Raw genomic sequence first — 22,079 nt, forward strand, 5'->3', positions numbered from 1 at the left:
TCAGGACGATGATTTCGATGAATGGATGTATTTTTGCGAATTTGATATGGGCGTTCCTGGTGTTACAACACACTTTTAACGAAACTATCTCGGCATCATAAGAAATATCCAAACGAGAAATTGAAGATGAATTAGCAGTTTCTGACTTCAAAGATTTACCAGTAACAGTCAAACAACGTTCTGAAGCGTTTAAATGTTGCTACTGAGGACAAATTGATGCAGTGTGAGTCATTACATCAGTCTGAATCAACAAAGAAAAACACAAAATTGGGACTGAGAAGCCTTCAAGGTATGAGAATAATTTTAAAATGTTTTCCTACATAAGCCAAATCAGAACTAATTTAAATTTATCAAGGAAACATGAACACATTACACATATTTCGGATTGGTACCTGAAAACCTTTAACGAGACATGCAAACTGTACCCCAGGGGCAATTGCTCTCCCACTGTCAGGTCACGCACAGTGCAAGGGAGGCTACTCCTTCAGTCACACCAACATCATCACAGGAATGAGGTGGAAGAGGCTCACTGTCAGGACACACACAGTGCAAGGGAAACTACTCCTTCAGTCACACCAACATCATCACAGCAGTGAGGTGGAAGAGGCTCACTGTTAGGACACGCACAGTGCAAGGGAGACTACTCCTTCAGTCACACCAACATCATCACAGGAATGAGGTGGAAGAGGCTCACTGTCAGGACACGCACAGTGCAAGGGAAACTACTCCTTCAGTCACACCAACATCATCACAGGAATGAGGTGGAAGAGGCTCACTGTCAGGACACACCCAGTGCAAGGGAGACTACTCCTTCAGTCACACCAACATCATCACAGAAGTGAGGTGGAAGAGGCTCACTGTCAGGACACGCACAGTGCAAGGGAGACTACTCCTTCAGTCACACCAACATCATCACAGAAGTGAGGTGGAAGAGGCTCACTGTCAGGACACGCACAGTGCAAGGGAGACTACTCCTGCAGTCACACCAACATCATCACAGCAGTGAGGTGGAAGAGGCTACTGTCAGGACACGCACAGTGCAAGGGAGACTACTCCTTCAGTCACACCAACATCATCACAGCAGTGAGGGGGAAGAGGCTTCTTTCAGGACACGCGTAGTACAAGGGAGACTACTCCTTCAGTCACACCAACATCATCACAGCAGTGAGGTGGAAGAGGCTCACTGTCAGGATACACACAGTGGAAGAGAGACTACTCCTTCAGTCTCACTAACATCATCATAGCAGTGAGGTGGAAGAGGCTCACTGTCAGGACACGCACAGTGCAAGGGAGACTACTCCTTCAGTCACACCAACATCACCACAGCAGTGAGGTGGAAGAGGCTCACTGTCAGGACACGCACAGTGCAAGGGAGACTACTCCTTCAATCACACCAACATCATAACAGCAGTGAGGTGGAAGAGGCTCACTGTTAGGACACACACAGTGGAAGGGAGACTACTCCTTCAGTCTCACTAACATCATCACAGCAGTGAGGTGGAAGCGGCTCACTGTCAGGACACACACAGTGCAAGGGAGACTACTCCTTCAGTCACACTAACATCATCACAGCAGTGAGGTGGAAGAGGCTCACTGTCAGGACACGCACAGTGGAAGGGAGACTACTCCTTCAGTCTCACTAACATCATCACAGCAGTGAGGTGGAAAAGGCTCACTGTCAGGACACACACAGTGCAAGGGAGACTACTCCTTCAGTTTCACTAACATCATCGTAGCAGTGAGGTGGAAGCGGCTCACTGTCAGGACACGTACAGTGCAAGGGAGACTACTCCTTCAGTCACACTTCTTTGGGCGATATGGTGACATGCACAGCTACTTTCACAAGTGTAACTTTTGTTTGTTTGTTGCTTATTGCAATATTCCCAGTGAATAGGAATGTAGCAGATACATTATATTGTATACTGGACTAAAGTCATTCAATTTTTTTTTATATGTTTGTGTAAACACTTGATTTTAGAATTACAGGTACATCATATCTTATTTGAACCAAAAACCTTTGTTAACATAACCTGATTTTGTAAGCATGACTGAATAATTGTTTTACCAAAGAACTTTGCATGCATCAACGACGTCAGTGAGCCTTACCACCCGATCCCATAAGTTGCCTCTATACTAAGAAGTGTAGAAAAATAATGCTACGACCTTCCATGGAATCTCAACAATATTATACAGCAACAACACTGTTTAAACATAACTTACATAGCCTCATAAAAATGTATGTTGGTGATCTGATGGTGTTCCATAACAGTCAAATAGCCAATTCCTTTCCACTGATTTATCATAACAGATATATCAGAAACCAGTGAGAGCGCCTTAACATTTTGACTTTAGATCCATGAATTAAGAGTGACACAAAATAATCCAGAAGTCTTTTTGGCAAGAACATTTGATACATATCATTAAGGGTATTTGTTTGCAAGAGATCTAGACGAGCGGAGGACAGTTAACAAGTTGTATTTGTTATCCCTAAATATTTGACACACTGACAGGTTTCATGTTCCCTGTACTGCACTGATGCTTGTTGAACTCCCACCCGGGAGGTTGCCAAGAGTTATTTCCCTTGAGCTGTTCATGATCTAAAACCTTACGCTGACGCCGTCTGTGCTTAAATCTGAAACTGTCCGTTCTCTTCAAGAGGAATCGTGTAGCCCACAATTAGTATGTGGATTAACCTCTCAATTCCCATCCCAGATAATGTGTAATACATAATCATAATGAATGCTTACTTTTCGTTTACAATTTCATTAAAGTAAGAAATCAGTTCTGGAAAACCTCTTCTTTTCTTATGATCCGCAGGGATAAAACAGGGGAAGGACGAAGGATTCATAACATTTTGAAAGCTGGAGGTTTAAATTGCAAATACCAAAATGTACCTCTAATTTCCTCTTGCTCGTCGAAGATTCTCATTGCAATGCACACCCTCATTTTACAATATGATGCAACGCATTTACAAGGCCAGGTGTGTGTGGATAATTCAGAAGGCCGTTTGGGAGATGTATTTTTGTACTGAATATATATAATGTTCAATTCAGAACACAATTGGGGGCCCAGTCGTCTCAGGCGACGCGATTCGCTGTGCAGAGTTGTGTCCCTTGGGCACGCCAAAATCCAATGATTGTTGGTTCGAATCCCAGTTCGCCACGATTATGTTTCTAGGTTTGTCAGCACCATACCTGTGCTCACGGGTTTCACCGAAATAGTGTACGTCTGAGACCTTCATCCCTTTGGGCGTTCCTCCCTCATTAAGCTGACACGCCAAGATATAACTGGAATACTGTTTAAAGCATTTAACCCAACTCACTCACTCAGAATACAGTTGTAGGATGGTTGGTATCAAACATTTTTGTTATTATTAATTCTGAACGCTACATTGTGGAGAGTATTCAACCATATTGAGAACACATACTTCAGTTTTGTCTAAGACAGAGATATCCATTCGCAAGAGCACCGTTTAAGTGACAGGGTATTTTATGACCTCGCTAAACCACCAAAGTTCAGCATCATCACGTTGAATGCACAACTGTGGAAGTTCAGCATCAACACACTGACTGCACAGTTGTTTGTTAGATGATGCATCATACATTAAACTCATCAAGTAACTAACCTGTTGCGAGACTAAGGGCCGACACAAATGCTCAATACGTTTACAGGTTCGTGTCATCAACACAAACATCAGTGCATCACAAATATCACAACATGGCATGGTTTTAATAGCTAGATTTTGGAAACATGAAAAACACAAATACTTTTGCGTTCATCATAAAACAACAAAGCAAAACCTGCATTCATAGACACATTTAACGTAATAATTAACAAATTTCATCATCAGCTTATTTCGATATATATTAAGTTGATCTATGCCATGAGAGTGAACTATGTGGTTGTGCATAAAAGGAGCAAGCATTAGCTCGTTCACTGCGAGAGGTTCTAATATCGGATCCAAAACGAAGCAGGCACAATATGTATCCTGATCTATCTCTGTTTAAAGGTGATAAAGACAGTTTTGTTCAACAGCACAACACACCCTAAACAGGGTGAATACAAGGACCTAATCAGTCATAATAAGCTCCCACTAATACAAGTTAACAGCCCACACCAAAGAGGCTCCCCACTAATACAAGTTAACAGCCCACACCAAAGAGGCTCCCCACTAATACAAGTAAGCAGCCCGCTTCCTAAGAGGCTCCCCACTAATACAAGTTAACAGCCGACACCAAAGAGGCTCCCCACTAATACAAGTAACCAGCCCACTCCAAAGAGCCTCCCAACTAATACCAGTAAGCAGCCCGCTTCCTAAGAGGCTCCCCACTAATACAAGTAAGCAGCCCACTCCAAAGAGGCTTCCCACAAATACAAGTAAGCAACCCACTCCAAAGAGGCTCCCCACTAATACAAGTAAGTAGCCCACTCCAAAGAGGCTTCCCACAAATACAAGTAAGCAACCCACTCCAAAGAGGCTCCCCACTAATACAAGTAAGTAGCCCACTCCAAAGAGACTACCCACTAATACAAGTAAGCAGCCCACTCCAAAGAGGCTCCCTACTAATACAAGTAAGCAGCCGACTCCAAAGAGGCTCCCCACTAATACAAGTAAACAGCCCACTCCAAAGAAGCTCCCCACTAATACAAGTAAGCAGCCCATTCCAAAGGGGCTATCCACTAATACAAGTAAGGAGCCCACTCCAAAGAGGCTACCCACTATTACAAGTAAGCAGCCCACTCCAAAGAGGCTCCCCACTAATACAAGTAAGCAGCCCACTCCAAAGAGGCTCCCCACTAATACAAGTAAGCAGCCCATTCCAAAGAGGCTTCCCACTAATACAAGTAAGCAGCCCACTCCAAAGAGGCTCCCCACTAATACAAGTAAGCAGCCCACTCCAAAGAGGCTACCCACTAATACAAGTAAGCAGCCCCCTCCAAAGAGGCTTCCCACTAATACAAGTAAGCAGCCCATTCCAAAGGGGCTATCCACTAATACAAGTAAGGAGTCCACTCCAAAGAGGCTTCCCACTAATACAAGTAAGCAGCCCATTCCAAAGGGGCTATCCACTAATACAAGTAAGGAGCCCACTCCAAAGAGGCTACCCACTAATACAAGTAAGCAGCCCACTCCAAAGAGACTACCCACTAATACAAGTAAGCAGCCCCCTCCAAAGAGGCTTCCCACTAATACAAGTAAGCAGCCCATTCCAAAGGGGCTCCCCACTAATACAAGTAAGCAGCCCCCTCCAAAGAGGCTTCCCACTAATACAAGTAAGCAGCCCACTCCAAAGAGGCTTCCCACTAATACAAGTAAGCAGCCCATTCCAAAGGGGCTATCCACTAATACAAGTAAGGAGCCCACTCCAAAGAGGCTACCCACTAATACAAGTAAGCAACACACTCCAAAGGGGTTCCCCACTAATACAAGTAAGCAGCCCACTCCAAAGAGGCTTCCCACTAATACAAGTTAGCAACCCACTCCAAAGAGGCTCCCCACTATTACAAGTAAGCAGCCCATTCCAAAGAGGCTCCCCACTAATACAAGTAAGCAGCCCATTCCAAAGAGGCTCCCCACTAATACAAGTAAGCAGCCCACTCCAAAGAGGCTCCCCACTAATACAAGTAAGCAGCCCACTCCAAAGAGGCTCCCCACTATTACAAGTAAGCAGCCCACTCCAAAGAGGCTCCCCACTATTACAAGTAAACAGCCCACTCCAAAGAGGCTCCCCACTAATACAAGTAAACAGCCCACTCCAAAGAGGCTCCCCACTAATACAAGTAAGCAGCCCACTCCAAAGAGGCTCCCCACTAATACAAGTAAGCAGCCCACTCCAAAGGGGCTATCCACTAATACAAGTAAGGAGCCCACTCCAAAGAGGCTACCCACTAATACAAGTAAGCAGCCCATTCCAAAGGGGCTATCCACTAATACAAGTAAGCAGCCCCCTCCAAAGAGGCTTCCCACTAATACAAGTAAGCAGCCCATTCCAAAGGGGCTATCCACTAATACAAGTAAGGAGCCCACTCCAAAGAGGCTACCCACTAATACAAGTAAGCAACACACTCCAAAGGGGTTCCCCACTAATACAAGTAAGCAGCCCACTCCAAAGAGGCTTCCCACTAATACAAGTTAGCAACCCACTCCAAAGAGGCTCCCCACTATTACAAGTAAGCAGCCCATTCCAAAGAGGCTCCCCACTAATACAAGTAAGCAGCCCATTCCAAAGAGGCTCCCCACTAATACAAGTAAGCAGCCCACTCCAAAGAGGCTCCCCACTAATACAAGTTAGCAACCCACTCCAAAGAGGCTCCCCACTAATACAAGTAAGCAGCCCACTCCAAAGAGGCTCCCCACTAATACAAGTTAGCAACCCACTCCAAAGAGGCTCCCCACTATTACAAGTAAGCAGCCCATTCCAAAGAGGCTCCCCACTAATACAAGTAAACAGCCCACTCCAAAGAGGCTCCCCACTAATACAAGTAAACAGCCCACTCCAAAGAGGCTCCCCACTAATACAAGTAAACAGCCCACTCCAAAGAGGCTACCCACTAATACAAGTAAACAGCCCACTCCAAAGAGGCTCCCCACTAATACAAGTAAACAGCCCACTCCAAAGAGGCTCCCCACTATTACAAGTAAGCAGCCCATTCCAAAGAGGCTCCCCACTAATACAAGTAAACAGCCCACTCCAAAGAGGCTCCCCACTAATACAAGTAAACAGCCCACTCCAAAGAGGCTCCCCACTAATACAAGTAAACAGCCCACTCCAAAGAGGCTACCCACTAATACAAGTAAACAGCCCACTCCAAAGAGGCTCCCCACTAATACAAGTAAACAGCCCACTCCAAAGAGGCTACCCACTAATACAAGTAAGCAGCCCACTCCAAAGAGGCTCCCCACTAATACAAGTAAACAGCCCCCTCCAAAGAGGCTCCCCACTAATACAAGTAAACAGCCCACTCCAAAGAGGCTCCCCACTAATACAAGTAAGCAGCCCACTCCAAAGAGGCTCCCCACGGATTCAAGTAAGCAGCCCACTCCAAAGAGGCTCCCCACTAATACAAGTAAGCAGCCCACTCCAAAGAGGCTACCCACTAATATAAGTAAGCAGCCCACTCCAAAGAGGCTACCCACTAATACAAGTAAGCAGCCCCCTCCAAAGAGGCTCCCCACTAATACAAGTAAGCAGCCCACTCCAAAGAGGCTACCCACTAATACAAGTAAGCAGCCCACTCCAAAGAGGCTACCCACTAATACAAGTAAGCAGCCCACTCCAAAGAGGCTCCCCACGGATTCAAGTAAGCAGCCCACTCCAAAGAGGCTCCCCACTAATACAAGTAGGGCAAGGCTAGGGATTTCAAACATGTTATGGTGAACACGAAAAACACTGTCCAATTTTTCACAGTCCGAGACCACAAACATTGCTCACATGCGCACTTGCTTTGTTTACTAAAGACACACAAGAAATTAAATCCTTGTGTGATACAAAATTCCGATTAAATGGGTTACGTTCAATGGCTCTCGAAATTGAACCAGGCACAATTCTTTTAACTGGCATAAAAACCATAATACTAACGTGCAAGGGTCGCATTGAGAAGCGTCCAGCTTGTCAGATTTGTATTTTTAAAATTCCTTGTTACTGTGAGTGAGTGAGTGAGTATGAATTTACGCCGCTTTTAGCAATATTCCAGCAATATCACGGCGGGGGACACCAGAAATGGGCTTCACACATTGTACCCATGTCGGGAATCGAACCTGGGTCTTCGGCGTGACGAGCGAACGCTTTAACCACTAGGCTACCCGACCGCCCCTTGTTACTGTGCGTTGAAACTGGATGAATTCGACATAGACATGAGAATTCATAAATGTGAGAAAAAGTCAACTGCTTCAAAATTATACCCACCTAATCTTTTACTTTTATCGGAATTTTTAATGCATCCATCTTACAAAACATTGATAGTTTACAGCCCCTTCTGAAAGATTCCGCTTTTAAGATCCCAGATTTATTAATTGATGATCAAGTTTTCGATGATATTCGTAGAAAGGACACAGAATTTCAAGTTGATTTACGCCTTATTTCTCAACGTATGAAAAAGGCACAGGTCATTTCGGATAATTTAATTGATGGTAATTGGATGGATTCCCTCCCACCTTACGCTTTAGATGGGGATTTAACCAACCCATATCACTTAACGGCAAGCATAGCCGCGGGTCTCTTAATAATCGTTCTTTTCTTATGGCTTAAAGTTCGACGCTTATTTTTTGCATTGACCTTACTTACAGCAGGCTCCCCAACTGACGGTTTGCCAATTTGGAAAACACATCTAACTACACCCTATCCAAATTATCCCCCTCCTTCATTTATGTCGTTGATTAAATCCACTATTTCCATGGATGTTTTTCTGATCATATCGACAGTATTTCTGGTATTCATTTTGCTTTTTCGAAGAATAAAAAAAGTCAATCGACCGGTTACGTCACTGGTTTTACATTTGACATATTCCTTTGCTGGTCATGAAATTATGGTCTCACAATTTTATCTTTGTCCCCGAGACCTCACGTTAACGGCTGGAAATCCTTTAACTAATTTTCATATTCAGCGGGTATTCCTCACTTATTATTTACTGTTTGATTGTCACAATTTGCAAATTCAAACCCCGACACAATCTATATATATTTCGGGAAATATTTATGTAAGTTGGCTAATGGCGTTTCGTTTAAAACGATTCCTTCCTTCCTCGACATGTATTTTTATGGTACTTCAACATTGTGCAGTCGCCTGTCTGTTACCTCTTACATAATTCATAAAATTACTGCCATCTGCCATGAGAAGATAAAAATTGAATTTCCTTTATCTAGACACGTTATTCTTGCCCATCATATTTCATATTGTAATGGCTTTGTTTTAACCATTCTACGGACCAGTTATTTGTGAGTGTTATACACGCTTGTCAGTAGGGTACAGTGAGAATATCAGAATATAAAATGGTTACGATTTTGAAATATTTGATCATATTAGTTATCCCCCTTTACAGATACTGATTTACAAGAAGAAAAGTTTATTTCTACTTATTGCATCTCTTTATTGTGACAATATTGAATGAATTACTTTTCTGTAGAGACAAGACCTGTATTTGGAAATTGGTTTCTCTCATATGATGGTCATATGATGGTCACTTGGTGACAATACGTTACATTATTCTACTATTGTGTATCTTCTATATTACTTTCTAGGTACAATTACTATCGGTGTTTCAATGTGTGCTCTCAGTCCATCCCTTGATAATTTTATATGTTGTTCGTTTTGGTGTTGATAACTACAAAGCATTTGCTGAATGTTGTTGGTTAGAATTTTATGATAGTTAGTCCGACTGTACTGTTCAAGCAGTCCATGGGTTTTTGCGATTTTTTCGTGCTTATTAATGTCTTTTTATGATAATATGTGGCTACGCAATTGGACCTGTAACAATTAATCCAAATATTCGATTCCTGCCGTTATCATCCTTATATGCAGATATGCATTTGCCAGAAGACTATTATTGTGTATATAGTCTTATTTTTACAGGCAGCAGTCTGAGCTGCAGGTGTCACGACTTTCTATGTATTGATATTTCTATAGTTTATATGGTAATATTCACTTGTTGTTCGTGAATTACCAGTATTTTTAAGTGTTGTAGATGATGGCCGTACCCCATTCTATAGGGCGGAGAGTCAAGCACTTCCCCCGCTGTCGTCTGGTCCACGCCAAATAATTAATCTGGCTTCTGGCTACACGCTTGCTGTCGAGGATGCACACTGTCCTATCACCTCTGCCGCTAAACACAGACCGCTAGCCACAGAGAGTTATCTATATCTGTCAGCACCCCGACGTCTACATCTACAGGTGCTCACGACGGCCGCATGCACACTGTAACTCTATCGGCATCCAACATCTTAAGAGAGCGACCAGTCAACACTCAAGCAGTGTCAAGAAAAGTCGACCTCTCGCTTTGCCACCCCAGCCGAGGACCTGACTGTGTGCATAGACCGCGTGTTTTCAAGGATTCAAGAACGTTGGACAGCGTTCCGCCAGTTGACTTTTTCGAAACAAGAAAGGAGCCAGTGAATTCGATTGGGACCAGCGACAAATGAACTTTTGTGAATAGTGGTGCCATATTGTGGCCATGTGCAGTGACATTTGACTTTTATGCATCACTATTAATTAATTCTACATGGTATTTGAATAATATTTCATGGTGTTTATGCTTTGTGGTTATACGAAATAACACAGGATCATTAACTTATTCTTTACCAGGTAAATACATGTTTTAACTGTAAAAGTATTCGTTGTTTTCGAAATCGTTATAACATTTGAAAATTGATTACAATTTAATATATGGAATGACCGATCCTGTTTTACTTCCATTATGTTTATTGTGATTGTATTTTATATCTCAGACCGGAACTCATGCTTAGATCTTCCGAGCTGTGGGCAGCTAACAAATAGAACCATTATAGCTGCAATGAGGAGTTGCATTAGATATAGTTTGTGACAGAACTTGTAGTTGGAAAGGAATCAATAGATAAAAGACATTTCACATTTATCACAAGTGTATTCTGGACATTTCACATTTATCATTGGATTGGTATCTGGCTATCATCCATGAGTTTAATGAAACAAATGGGGAGTTACAAGGCATAATCCATTTGGAGCTTCGGAGCGAGTCACAAAATCAATAGAGATATGAGCAAGCTGGCACGTAGGCTTTAGTATTTTTCCGATGGCGACACACATGAGTTCATGGTCAGATCTAAACTTGTAACGAATAAAATGGAGGTATTGAGACATGTGACAAGGACAGGTCAGGCTCGAACACTATAAACTGATACCCTCAACATTAGGAGAGGAGAGCGCGGTTTGCAGTCGATCGAGTCGAATCCCGATCGTTCTAAGTTTCCACCAGCTAGTGACGAGCCTGGCCAGTCTGATCCTGTTCTGTAGTGATAGATGGGCTGAGAGTAAGTAAAACTATGTGAGTATAAACTGGTGTTGCGTTTCTTTATTATGCGTGTGTGAATGCTGATAGAGACAACTTGGCGTAAGGGTCGTTAGACCAATCTCTCCTTCACGGAGCCGAGCCGTGGTGGACAAGGCGAGGGCAATGTCCTGGCTTAATTGACCACAAGGACCAGGAACGGCAATACATTTAGTAACTGTAGCAGGGTCGCACTGGACGCCCGAAAGCAGTTACGACACATGGCATAATCAATACAAAAGTGCAGCCTTTCATACGTTCATTTCTATGTGATATAAGTATTTATATTTATGTGTAATTTCTGGTTTGAGATAAGAAGTTGTCATCACAAGAGCACGCTTCCTATCGAGATTGTTTACTGTCCAAAGGCATACATTCAGTAACTGGCCACAACATTAGTTACTTACACTGGTGCCGTACTATAGTATGTTATCATGGACGTGAGCTGTCAATTAGTGGTCAGGCTCACTGACTTGGTTGATGCATGTCATCGTATTCCAAATAAATGGATCGATGCTAATGATGTCAATCAATGGATTGTCTGGTCCAGACTTAATTATATACAGACCACCGTCATATAGCTGGAATATTGCTGAGTGGGGCGGTAAACAACAAACAAACAACGTTCCAACACTTTACTTCCCGCATAAATTAAATGGGCATTAGTAACAGTTACTTTTGCAATATATTTACACATTGTGTCTTTAATGGGAACATTGTGGTACAATGTGCAGCCATCTAGATGTGGGGAAAAAAATTCTAGTTCACTCTCGTCCAGAATACAGGATTCACACTTTGCACAAAATCGTAGACAGTGTACTGTATAAAACAGTAATATTTTTCTTATTTGTAAACACATTGATACTTAAGTTTTAGTTGTGCTAGAATCCGTTGTACACGGATTCGCGGATAGTGGATTATTATCCATTGGTTGTCATTTCGACATCCTGCTTTGGGGTTATAACACAAGTCTAGTTGAATGATAATCAGAATAAAGTGTAATAAACCAAGTATAAAGGTGCTTCTTCACCCAATGCGATTGTTAGCATCACTTGTCATCCTCAACATCTATTACGCCTTATGTTAGATTATAGAGCCCAGTTTGGTTAAGCATTTTTTCTATTTTTTCTATTAATTTATTTTCTCAGATACAGGATACATATTTAGCAAGCCTGATAACTTACGTACATACATATATATACATAGTGTTATGAGTGGAAGTGGAATGAAGGGATACACTCAAAATCCATTCGCACAATTAAGGGATCGCACAACAATTAAGACAGATATTTATTAACGATGCATGATAGATTACCAATACAGCTAAGTTTACTATGGGAGAATTAGGCTTGGGCTACCATGTACAAATAATATCACCATCTAAGGGCTACAGCAAATTGTATACTTATATAGTCACCCTGATTTCCATGTTTGATTGTTCACTCCACTCCTTGGTCCACGAAAACACATATATCCATAGTTCGACATAAGCTCACAATGCAAGTTTTCCAAGGCACACATTTGCAAATATCAGCATGATTTCTAGTTCAGTTTCACAAGCCCCGACATGGGATACAATCTCTCACACAGTGTTCTGAACTTTAACGTTAAAAATGAGGAGGTTAAAATACAGGTCTGGCCAACACCCTAGAAACAGAAAAAGCTAACTATTTTTTAATCACCCCAACCTTATACTATAATGCTGATTAGCTACAAGCTTCACTTGTGACATAATTACTTAACCCGCTCAGGCAGCTAGCTCCCCAGGTGTACTATTCGAGCAAAATTACGCAACCCAAGCCTTCTTGTTTCAGTTCAAGTCTAAATGCGTCTGATATACTAACAAACATATAAAACCATACACCCATACACATAACAATAGAATATAGCACTATGTTCTCTAAACATTGAAAGCTTGCACATACAACACAAGTTAGTATTACGTAAATACTACAAACTCGCATTTCAACATTTAGCACCATTTACAGTCAGGCATGGTAGATAGATTCGTTTGCTGCCTGGCGCAGCCTAAATTATTCACAGTCTAAAATGGTACATAGATCATACTGCTATGCCTTGTCCAGACTGACTGAAATTGACCATTGCCGATTTTTTTTCACGTGTCAATAGATATTCTGCATGGGTGCATTTTATTCGCCTTACCTGCTGCAACTGTCCCGGAAAGTTGCTGATTAAGACAGTTAAGTAGTTTATGCCTATTGTCTCAAAGTCTCAACTAATGTTCATGGAGCTCCTCTGCTGACACCTGTTTGTTCATGTAGAGGCGTCATATGACACTTCTCCAGTACCACTTCCCTCAGATCCCCCACTTCCTCAGCTAGCTCTTCCTGAAGAATCTATTCATCACCCACTTTCCAGGTATCTTCAGAGTGTCCTTGACTTTCCTAAACAAGCCCGCGTCTTGGCTCACCTGAAAGGATCAACAAAACAGTTCACACATGACGACGTCTAGTATTTGAAGTGTGTTATACTGTAGACTTTCTCCCACATGGTCACCATTGCTAAGCCACAAACATTCCTTGAAAGCAGACAAACTGCTACTATCATCAATTAAGATCAGTTGACCTGTTACATCATTGATTTTGTTCTTGATTGCCTTGTTTCTTGGAAACACAATTTGGATACATTTACACTTGGCATGACTCAGTGCCATGGGGAAACAAACATTGCAATAATTTATTGTTGTAAGAGAGGGATACCAAGAATTATCATACATCGTTGTATATTACTGCTCTGACATGAATAGTACCTCTAGCAGAAATGATATGGTCTTATTAACTGATCCTTTATCCAGTTCCAGTCGCTCCTCTATCTTGTTGGCCACATCGTCTTCAAGCCGAAGTGGAGCTGTTGAGAATTTAAATCATTGAAATCAAAATAAAGAATCAAAACAGTCATTCACGATGCTCATAGTCCATATTTGAGCATCATAAAAAAGCGTTTTTAATCCACTGATAATACATTTAAAGGTGTGAGAAACTTACAGTCTCAATAAAGGTTTCGTTGAAGCCCCCACCATATGCTTACGCTAGAATTACGTTACTGTTTTTACTTTTCTGATCAGGAACTTCCTTTTGGGAGTTACATCTTTCCCTTAACTCTGCAGTTGCTGCAACCTGAAAAACATGAAAATGTATCTTGCAAAACGTCTCTTGAAATACATGCAGGGTCGTCGTCACGCCGACGACCCGGATTCGATTCCCGACGTGTGTGAAGCCCAGTTCTGGTGTCCCCCGCTATGATATTGCTGGAATATTGCTAAAAGCGGTGTTAAACCATACTCACTCACTCACTCACATGGAGGGTAGTAGTATTTTTGTATTGTAATAGAATTCCATTTCTCTGTCCAACACACAGTCCTGGTTTCCCTTCCCAAAGTTTAGCTAATAATTGTATATCCACTGTTATACATGATAGACTTATCTAAACCATACACAATCTTCCTTGCTTTGACAAAAAATAATCGTAAACATAAATATAAAGCATATATAGCTGACTGAACATGCATTGAATCGGCCTAATTTTAATTAAAAAAACCAGTCGTTTTAAAATTTGAAATCAATAAGACTGTTGTTGTTAATATTGCAATGGTACGTGCACATTGAAGCAGTTAACCACGTAAATAAGAAAAACTGTACTAATGACTAAGTAAATAATATAATCTGTGGAATGAAGCAGTGGGAATGCCTGTGATCGCCAAGTGAGAACTTTTCCATTTATATCACAGTGTCCTGATATTATGACAAAAATCCGGTAACTGAAAGCATGAGCAATATTATATGATTTCATGGCATAGTGACATACAGTCAGTGACATCCCCACTTTAAACATTTAGGGTGACATAGATGAGGTTTTCTGACCTGGGATGTCTACAGTGATATAGAATTGATAAGCAAGTGTTAAACCTTCGTTTCAGTGGAAGAAGCACAATCTGAAACATATGATTGATGACAAACAATATTATACCCAAGATTATGAGATTTCTGTTACCTCTCGTTCCTGTTCAAGATGTATGAGGACCTTATCAAGTATTCTAGGTAGTATTCCTGCTGGTAACTTTAACTTGGTCTTCTTCTTCTAACTTAACGTTTTACTTCTGTTCTAAAGTATGACTAATACTTGTATATGCTCTGTAACTTGCTTTGACATAAACATAAAATAAACATTAAGCCCTATCTAGCCTGCTATACATACATGGAATCTGCCTGATATTGATTATACAAACATTTCAAATCTCTTTGGAATCAATAATACCGTTTTAATTGTCACGTTAACATTGAAATGGTGCATAGATATTGAAATACTGAACCGCTCTAGTTGTTTCATGATTGAGTAAACAAGAACGTCTGTGGAATGAAGCATTGAGAAGGCTGGTGATCGCAAAAGTAACAACTGTTCAATTTATTTCACAGTGTCCTGTAAATATACGAATCTGATCCAGATAAACCAGTAACTGTAAGCATACCGGCATGATTACACACAGTCGAATTCATAGAGCCTGACCATCAAATCCCTATTTAAAACAGTTTGGGGGATATGCATGTGGCATGACCCAGAATGTCCAAAGGGATGCATAATTATGTGCAGTGTTAAACCCGCAGTATTTCAGAGGAAGAAATATGTAAAGCCGACATGCTTTATCTAAAAGACATCGTAGATGTAAAAGAACAATATCCTACATCACGTGATTTGTGTTACCTCCTGCCTGTGGTCCAGATGTTCCATCACGGCTTCAAGTATTCTCAGTAGTTTCCCTGGTTGTAACGCGAACCTTTTCTCCACCTTCCTTTGCAAATCAGTTGTGTCTCTCTTAATTTCTTGCCGTATCGTCCGTAATCTGTCTGAAATACAGAAAGGATTGATTTAGTGACACATATAGACTCAGAAACTTGAGCATAATTACAACTGACAACACCTGTATGCATACAACCTTATGCTCTTTGTACCCATGTTTCTTTCATCTGGAAATATTTTACTCCAGACAATATCAGAGATCCTCACTGTCAGGATAAATGACGTTTTACTGATTGTATATAAGCTAAACAAGGGTACACACATGTTGTTCATAAATACTCACCGAGATTGCACATGATTCCAGTTTCGGGACTTAGATCACAGCTGCTGTTGTCCATTTGGCTGTTGCCATCGATATAACTTCCAATAAAGTGGCCTCTGTTACTTTGGCTGTTAGTATCCCTTTCAGTAAATGTCCCATTGTCCACTTTGATGTCAGCATCTCTTCCAGTGAAGTGGTCTCTGTCAACATGGCTGTCAGCATCTCTTCCAGCAGATTTGCCTTTGTCCACCTGGCTGTCAACATCTCTTCCAGAAGAGTGGTATCTGTCAACTTTGCTGGTGACATCACTTCCAGAAGAGTGGTATCTGTCAACATGAATGTCAGCATCTCTTCCAGAAGAGTGGTCTCTGTCAACTTTGCTGGTGACATCACTTCCAGAAGAGTGGTATCTGTCAACATGAATGTCAACATCTCTTCCAGAAGAGTGGTCTCTGTCAACTTTGCTGCTGACATCACTTCCAGAAGAGTGGTATCTGTCAACATGAATGTCAGCATCTCTTCCAGTAGAGTGATATCTGTCAACATGGCTGCCAGCATCTCGTCCAGCAGATTTGCCTTTGTCAACATGGCTGTCATCATCTCTTCCAGCAGAGTCGTATTTGTCAACATGGCTGTCATCATCTCTTCCAGCAGAGTCGTATTTGTCAACATGGCTGTCATAATCTCTTCCAGAAGAATGGTATCTGTCTACATGGATATCAGCATCTCTTCGAGAAGAGTGGTATCTTTCAACATGTCTGTCATCATCTCTTCCAGAAGAGTGGTATTTGTCAACATGGCTGTCAGCATCTCTTCCAGAAGAATGGTATCTGTCTACATGGATAGCAGCATCTCTTCGAGAAGAGTGGTATCTTTCAACATGTCTGTCAGCATCTCTTCCAGTGAAGTGGTCTCTGTCAACATGGCTGCCAGCATCTCGTCCAGCAGATTTGCCTTTGTCAACATGGCTGTCAGCATTTCTTCCAGTAGAGTGATATCTGTCAACATGGCTGCCAGCATCTAGTCCAGCAGATTTGCCTTTGTCAACATGGCTGTCATCATCTCTTCCAGCAGAGTCGTATTTGTCAACATGGCTGTCATCATCTCTTCCAGGAGAGTGGTATTTGTCAACATGGCTGTCAGCATCTCTTCCAGAAGAATGGTATCTGTCTACATGGATATCAGCATCTCTTCGAGAAGAGTGGTATCTTTCAACATGTCTGTCAGCATCTCTTCCAGTGAAATGGTCTCTGTCAACATGGCTGCCAGCATCTCGTCCAGCAGATTTGCCTTTGTCAACATGGCTGTCAGCATCTCTTCCAGTGGAGTGGTCTCTGTCAACATGGCTGTCGACATCTCTTCCAGTAGAGTGGTCTCTGTTAACATGGCTGTCAGCATCTCTTCCAGAAGAGTGGTATCTATCGACATGAATGTCAGCATCTCTTCCAGTAGAGTGGTATCTGTCAACATGGCTGTCAGCTTCTCTTCCAGTGGAGTGGTCTCTGTCAACATGGCTGTCGACATCTCTTCCAGTAGAGTGGTCTCTGTTAACATGGCTGTCAGCATCTCTTCCAGAAGAGGGGTATCTGTCAACATGAATGTCAGCATCTCTTCCAGTAGAGTGGTATCTGTCAACATGGCTGTCAGCATCTCTTCCGGAAGAGTGGTATCTGTCAACATGAATGCCTGCATCTCTTCCAGTAGAGTGGTATCTGTCAACATGAATGTCAGCATCTCTTCCAGAAGAGTGGTATCTGTCAACACGAATGCCGGCATCTCTTCCAGGAGACTGGTGTCTGTCAACATGGCTGTCATCATCTATTCCAGAAGAGTGGTATCTGTCAACATGAATGCCTGCATCTCTTCCTGTAGAGTGGTATCTGTCAACATGAATGTCAGCATCTCTTCCTGTAGAGCGGTATCTGTCAACATGAATGTCAGCATCTCTTCCAGAAGAGTGGTCTCTCTCAACATGGATGTCAGCATCTCTTCCATAAAGGTTGTTTTTGTCAACATGAATGTCAGCATCTCTTCCAGTGAAGTGGTCTCTGTCAACATGGATGTCAGCATCTCTTCCAGAAGAGTGGTATCTGTCAACATGAATGTCAGCATCTCTTCCAGAAGAGTGGTATTTGTCAACATGGCTGTCATCATCTCTTCCAGAAGAGTGGTATTTGTCAACATGACTGTCAGCATCTCTTCCAGTAACATGAATGCCAGCATCTCTTCCAGAAGAGTGGTATTTGTCAACATGAATGCCAGCATCTCTTCCAGAAGAGTGGCATTTGTCAACATGGCTGCCAGCATCTCTTCCAGAAGAGTGGTATTTGTCAACATGACTGTCAGCATCTCTTCCAGAAGAATGGTATCTGTCTACATGGATATCAGCATCTCTTCGAGAAGAGTGGTATCTTTCAATATGTCTGTCAGCATCTCTTCCAGTGAAGTGGTCTCTGTCAACATGGCTGCCAGCATCTCGTCCAGCAGATTTGCCTTTGTCAACATGGCTGTCAGGATTTCTTCCAGTAGAGCGGCATCTGTCAACATGGCTGTCGACATCTCTTCCAGTAGAGTGGTCTCTGTCAACATGGCTGTCAGCATCTCTTCCTGAAGAGTGGTATCTGTCAACATGGCTGTCATCATCTCTTCCAGTAGAGTGGTATCTGTCAACATGAATGCCGGCATCTCTTCCAGTAGAGTGGTATCTGTCAACATGAATGTCAGCATCTCTTCCTGTAGAGTGGTATCTGTCAACATGAATGTCAGCATCTCTTCCAGAAGAGTGGTATCTGTCAACATGAATGCCGGTATCTCTTCCAGTAGAGTGGTGTCTGTCAACATGGCTGTCAGCATTTCTTCCAGAAGAGTGGTATCTGTCAACATGAATGCCGGCATCTCTTCCAGAAGAGTGGTATCTGTCTACATGAATGTCAGCATCTCTTCCAGTAGAGTGGTATCTGTCAACATGAATGTCAGCATCTCTTCCAGTTGAGTGGTATCTGTCAACATGAATGTCAGCATCTCTTCCAGAAGAGTGGTATCTGTCAGCATGGCTGTCAGCATTTCTTCCAGTAGAGCGGCATCTGTCAACATGGCTGTCGACATCTCTTCCTGTAGAGTTGTCTCTGTCAACTTTGCTGGTGACATCACTTCTAGAAGAGTGGTATATGTCAACATGAATGTCAGCATCTCTTCCAGTAGAGTGGTCTCTGTCAACATGGCTGTCAGCATCTCTTCCAGAAGAGTGGTATCTGTCAACATGAATGTCAGCATCTCTTCCAGTAGAGTGGTCTCTGTCAACATGGCTGCCAGCATCTCTTCCAGTCGAGTGGTATTTGTCAACATGAATGTCAGCATCTCTTCCAGTAGAGCGGCATCTGTCAACATGGCTGTCGACATCTCTTCCAGTAGAGCGGTCTCTGTCAACTTTGCTGGTGACATCACTTCCATCAGATTTGCATTTGTCAACTTTGCTGTTAGCATCACTTCCAGGGGAAAGGCCTAGTTGTGATTGATCATCAGTAACCTGCTAATATATTAAACAAAATAATCGTAATAAAATCGTTAAATTCCTGCTATACATTTATCTTACAACGTGGCAACTAGTTTCAATATATATAACCACAGTGTCATCTCTTTTAATTATGTCCCAGTTTACCTTAAATTCATATTCGTTCACAAGGAAATCTCCAAGTCTTTCAAATGTGGACTTGTTGACTTGTGTATCAAGATGTCCGGACGTTATAAAGAGTTTGTCCGTGTACTTAAAGCGTGATACACAATCTGGAGTGAAACCCCGGCCATACCGCTGTGACGTGGCAAAGGCAGTGAAGAGAATAATGTTCCTACAGTTAGAATTACCTGAAATGAAAAGATTAATGCTTATTATATCTTACAATTTAATAAATGCTTAATTATAATTATGTTCAGATTGATATGTTTTCCTACAATTGATGAAAATATCTTATGTACAAAACAATAGACATAAACCCCTCTTCATTTTAACGAAGGACAACAAAACTTTTTTTTCTGACAAAATGAAACAATTAATAATTCATTTGTGTATAATTTTACATTCATTTGACTAAACAACATCATGTATCTTTACAACTCCATCAAATTCATCAACATTTTGTAGATGTAACTACAGGTGGTAAGTCGAAAAGAAAACAATTAATCAACGTATATATCAATATGCACTCTTCAACATAGCAGTCTTCATTCACAACACATCTTATACTTGCCAAGGAAAGGTTGAACCACGCCATCAAATTCATCGTTCGGACTGCCTTGAGGCCGGAATATCACAATGATCGGTGGTGAAACAGTTGGCGACAGCTCTCTGTTTATGTCAACATGAAGTGACAGTTGGTATATGAAAGACTTCTTGAGTTTGTCATCATAAGGTGAGCAAGGCAGAACATGAAGAGGCAGTGGCATATCTGAAACAGATCATAACAAGAAAGCCCCTGATAAACTTACAAGAAAACATACGTCCATATTTAGGTATATAAATGGCATCTCTCTTCTCTGATTTGATCATGAGAATCTTACCAAAAAATGCATTTGATTAGGTTTGATTATTGTAATTGAAGTGTCAGCACCATTCAGATGATCCTGGGTTCTATCCTAAGTTTGTAAACTAGCGAAACTAAGAAATCCTTTCATTTCAATAAAAACAGCCTGCTTTGTATATAAAGAGTACTTTGAGCAGTCAAAAACAACTACTCAATTGATAATAGAGAGAAGCGAACGTACAAGGTTCGTTCATTTGGTTGACGTTTGATAAGAACATAAACACGATGCGATGAGGTGTGGTGAAATGGCGTTTTAAAAAAGAACTCATGACTGGGATTTCGAATTCAGATGTGCCTGATTGAAATGTCAGCACCATACCAGGGATCCTTAGTTAAACGAAAGTGTGTTTCCTTGATTTTAATTAGGCAAACATCTGACGAAAACATAATTACTTTTGATCTCATACCAGCAAAAAGTATTTTTATGAAAAACAATTTACGAACCCAATAAATATATTTATATTAGTATAAATAAATTCTGAACAGAACGGATGTTTCATTTTTACAAATTGTAAAAGTTTTGTTCATTTGCTTGAGGAATGATTAGAACATTACCATGATGAGTGTTGATTATAATAGGTTTAGACGACAGTTTTCCTGCGATGTCAAACCTGACAATACTTATTTACTTTGTGACCTGTTGTCACCAGATAGGCATTTTCCTAAAGTACCTTGAACACGAAGTAAATCTCATCATTTCATTAAAAAAAGCATGTTATAATTCTAAACAATGTTTGAGGAGAACTAAAACGTCATTCAAAATTTCTTATGAAAGAAAAGCGAACGTAAAATGTTCGTTCATCTGCTTCAACTACGATGAGAGTTTATTTTGTTTAGGTGATAGATGAAATGTAATAAAGAACACAACCATTACTTTCAATCTTGTTGAAAAAGCAGTAATCAGGCATCAACTTTGTATTTGAAGTAAGTAATGACATCAAAGCTTTACATGAAAAGCGATAGATGTCACGTTGCTTAGTTGAGAACATCGTGTAAGCAAACGTACACTCACCTGTACCTATTACGGGAGCCAGGCTTCTTAAAATAACCTTGTACGTTCGCTTGGGCCTGTCACAGGGCTATGTGGTTGTCAGCCTGTCAGGCTTTGCACACCACCCAGCTGGAAGGACTCGTCTTGTTTATACCGCCGCCCCGGACATCCTGGTTCAGTGAATGTGTGCACACCAAGCTGTTGGGACGTCTTATTCCTCACAGCCCGCAACGCAACGTAAGTTGACATCACATGAAGTTGATAGATGTGAGACTACCCTGATACGAGTATATGTTTGCAGACTTTAGCTGTTGCTCGTCTTTTTGTTTTCGTTTGTATCTAGGACTGAAGCTCAATCGCAGTTTTTATTTGGAGAAAAATGTCAATTATGGATTGGACAACGAATAAGAAAATG

At 41.5% G+C, this 22,079-nt stretch overlaps 1 protein-coding gene across 1 annotated transcript; it reads right to left on the bottom strand.

Moving 5' to 3' along the window:
• Nucleotides 1–12,296: 12,296 nt before the first annotated feature.
• LOC124125303 lies at nucleotides 12,297–21,823 on the bottom strand. Its single transcript, XM_048382802.1, has 8 exons — nucleotides 21,686–21,823; nucleotides 20,341–20,538; nucleotides 19,755–19,957; nucleotides 16,118–19,625; nucleotides 15,739–15,881; nucleotides 14,093–14,156; nucleotides 13,790–13,887; nucleotides 12,297–13,450 (listed from the first exon to the last, which is right to left on the bottom strand). The coding sequence occupies exons 2-8, from the start codon at nucleotides 20,534–20,536 to the stop codon at nucleotides 13,358–13,360; spliced, it is 4,305 nt and encodes a 1,434-aa protein (XP_048238759.1). The 5' UTR covers nucleotides 20,537–20,538; nucleotides 21,686–21,823; the 3' UTR covers nucleotides 12,297–13,357.
• Nucleotides 21,824–22,079: the final 256 nt, after the last annotated feature.

Source organism: Haliotis rufescens, unplaced genomic scaffold (genome assembly GCF_023055435.1).
Source record: "Haliotis rufescens isolate VD_foot unplaced genomic scaffold, xgHalRufe1.0.p SCAF_41, whole genome shotgun sequence".
NCBI classification, from domain to species: domain Eukaryota; kingdom Metazoa; phylum Mollusca; class Gastropoda; order Lepetellida; family Haliotidae; genus Haliotis; species Haliotis rufescens.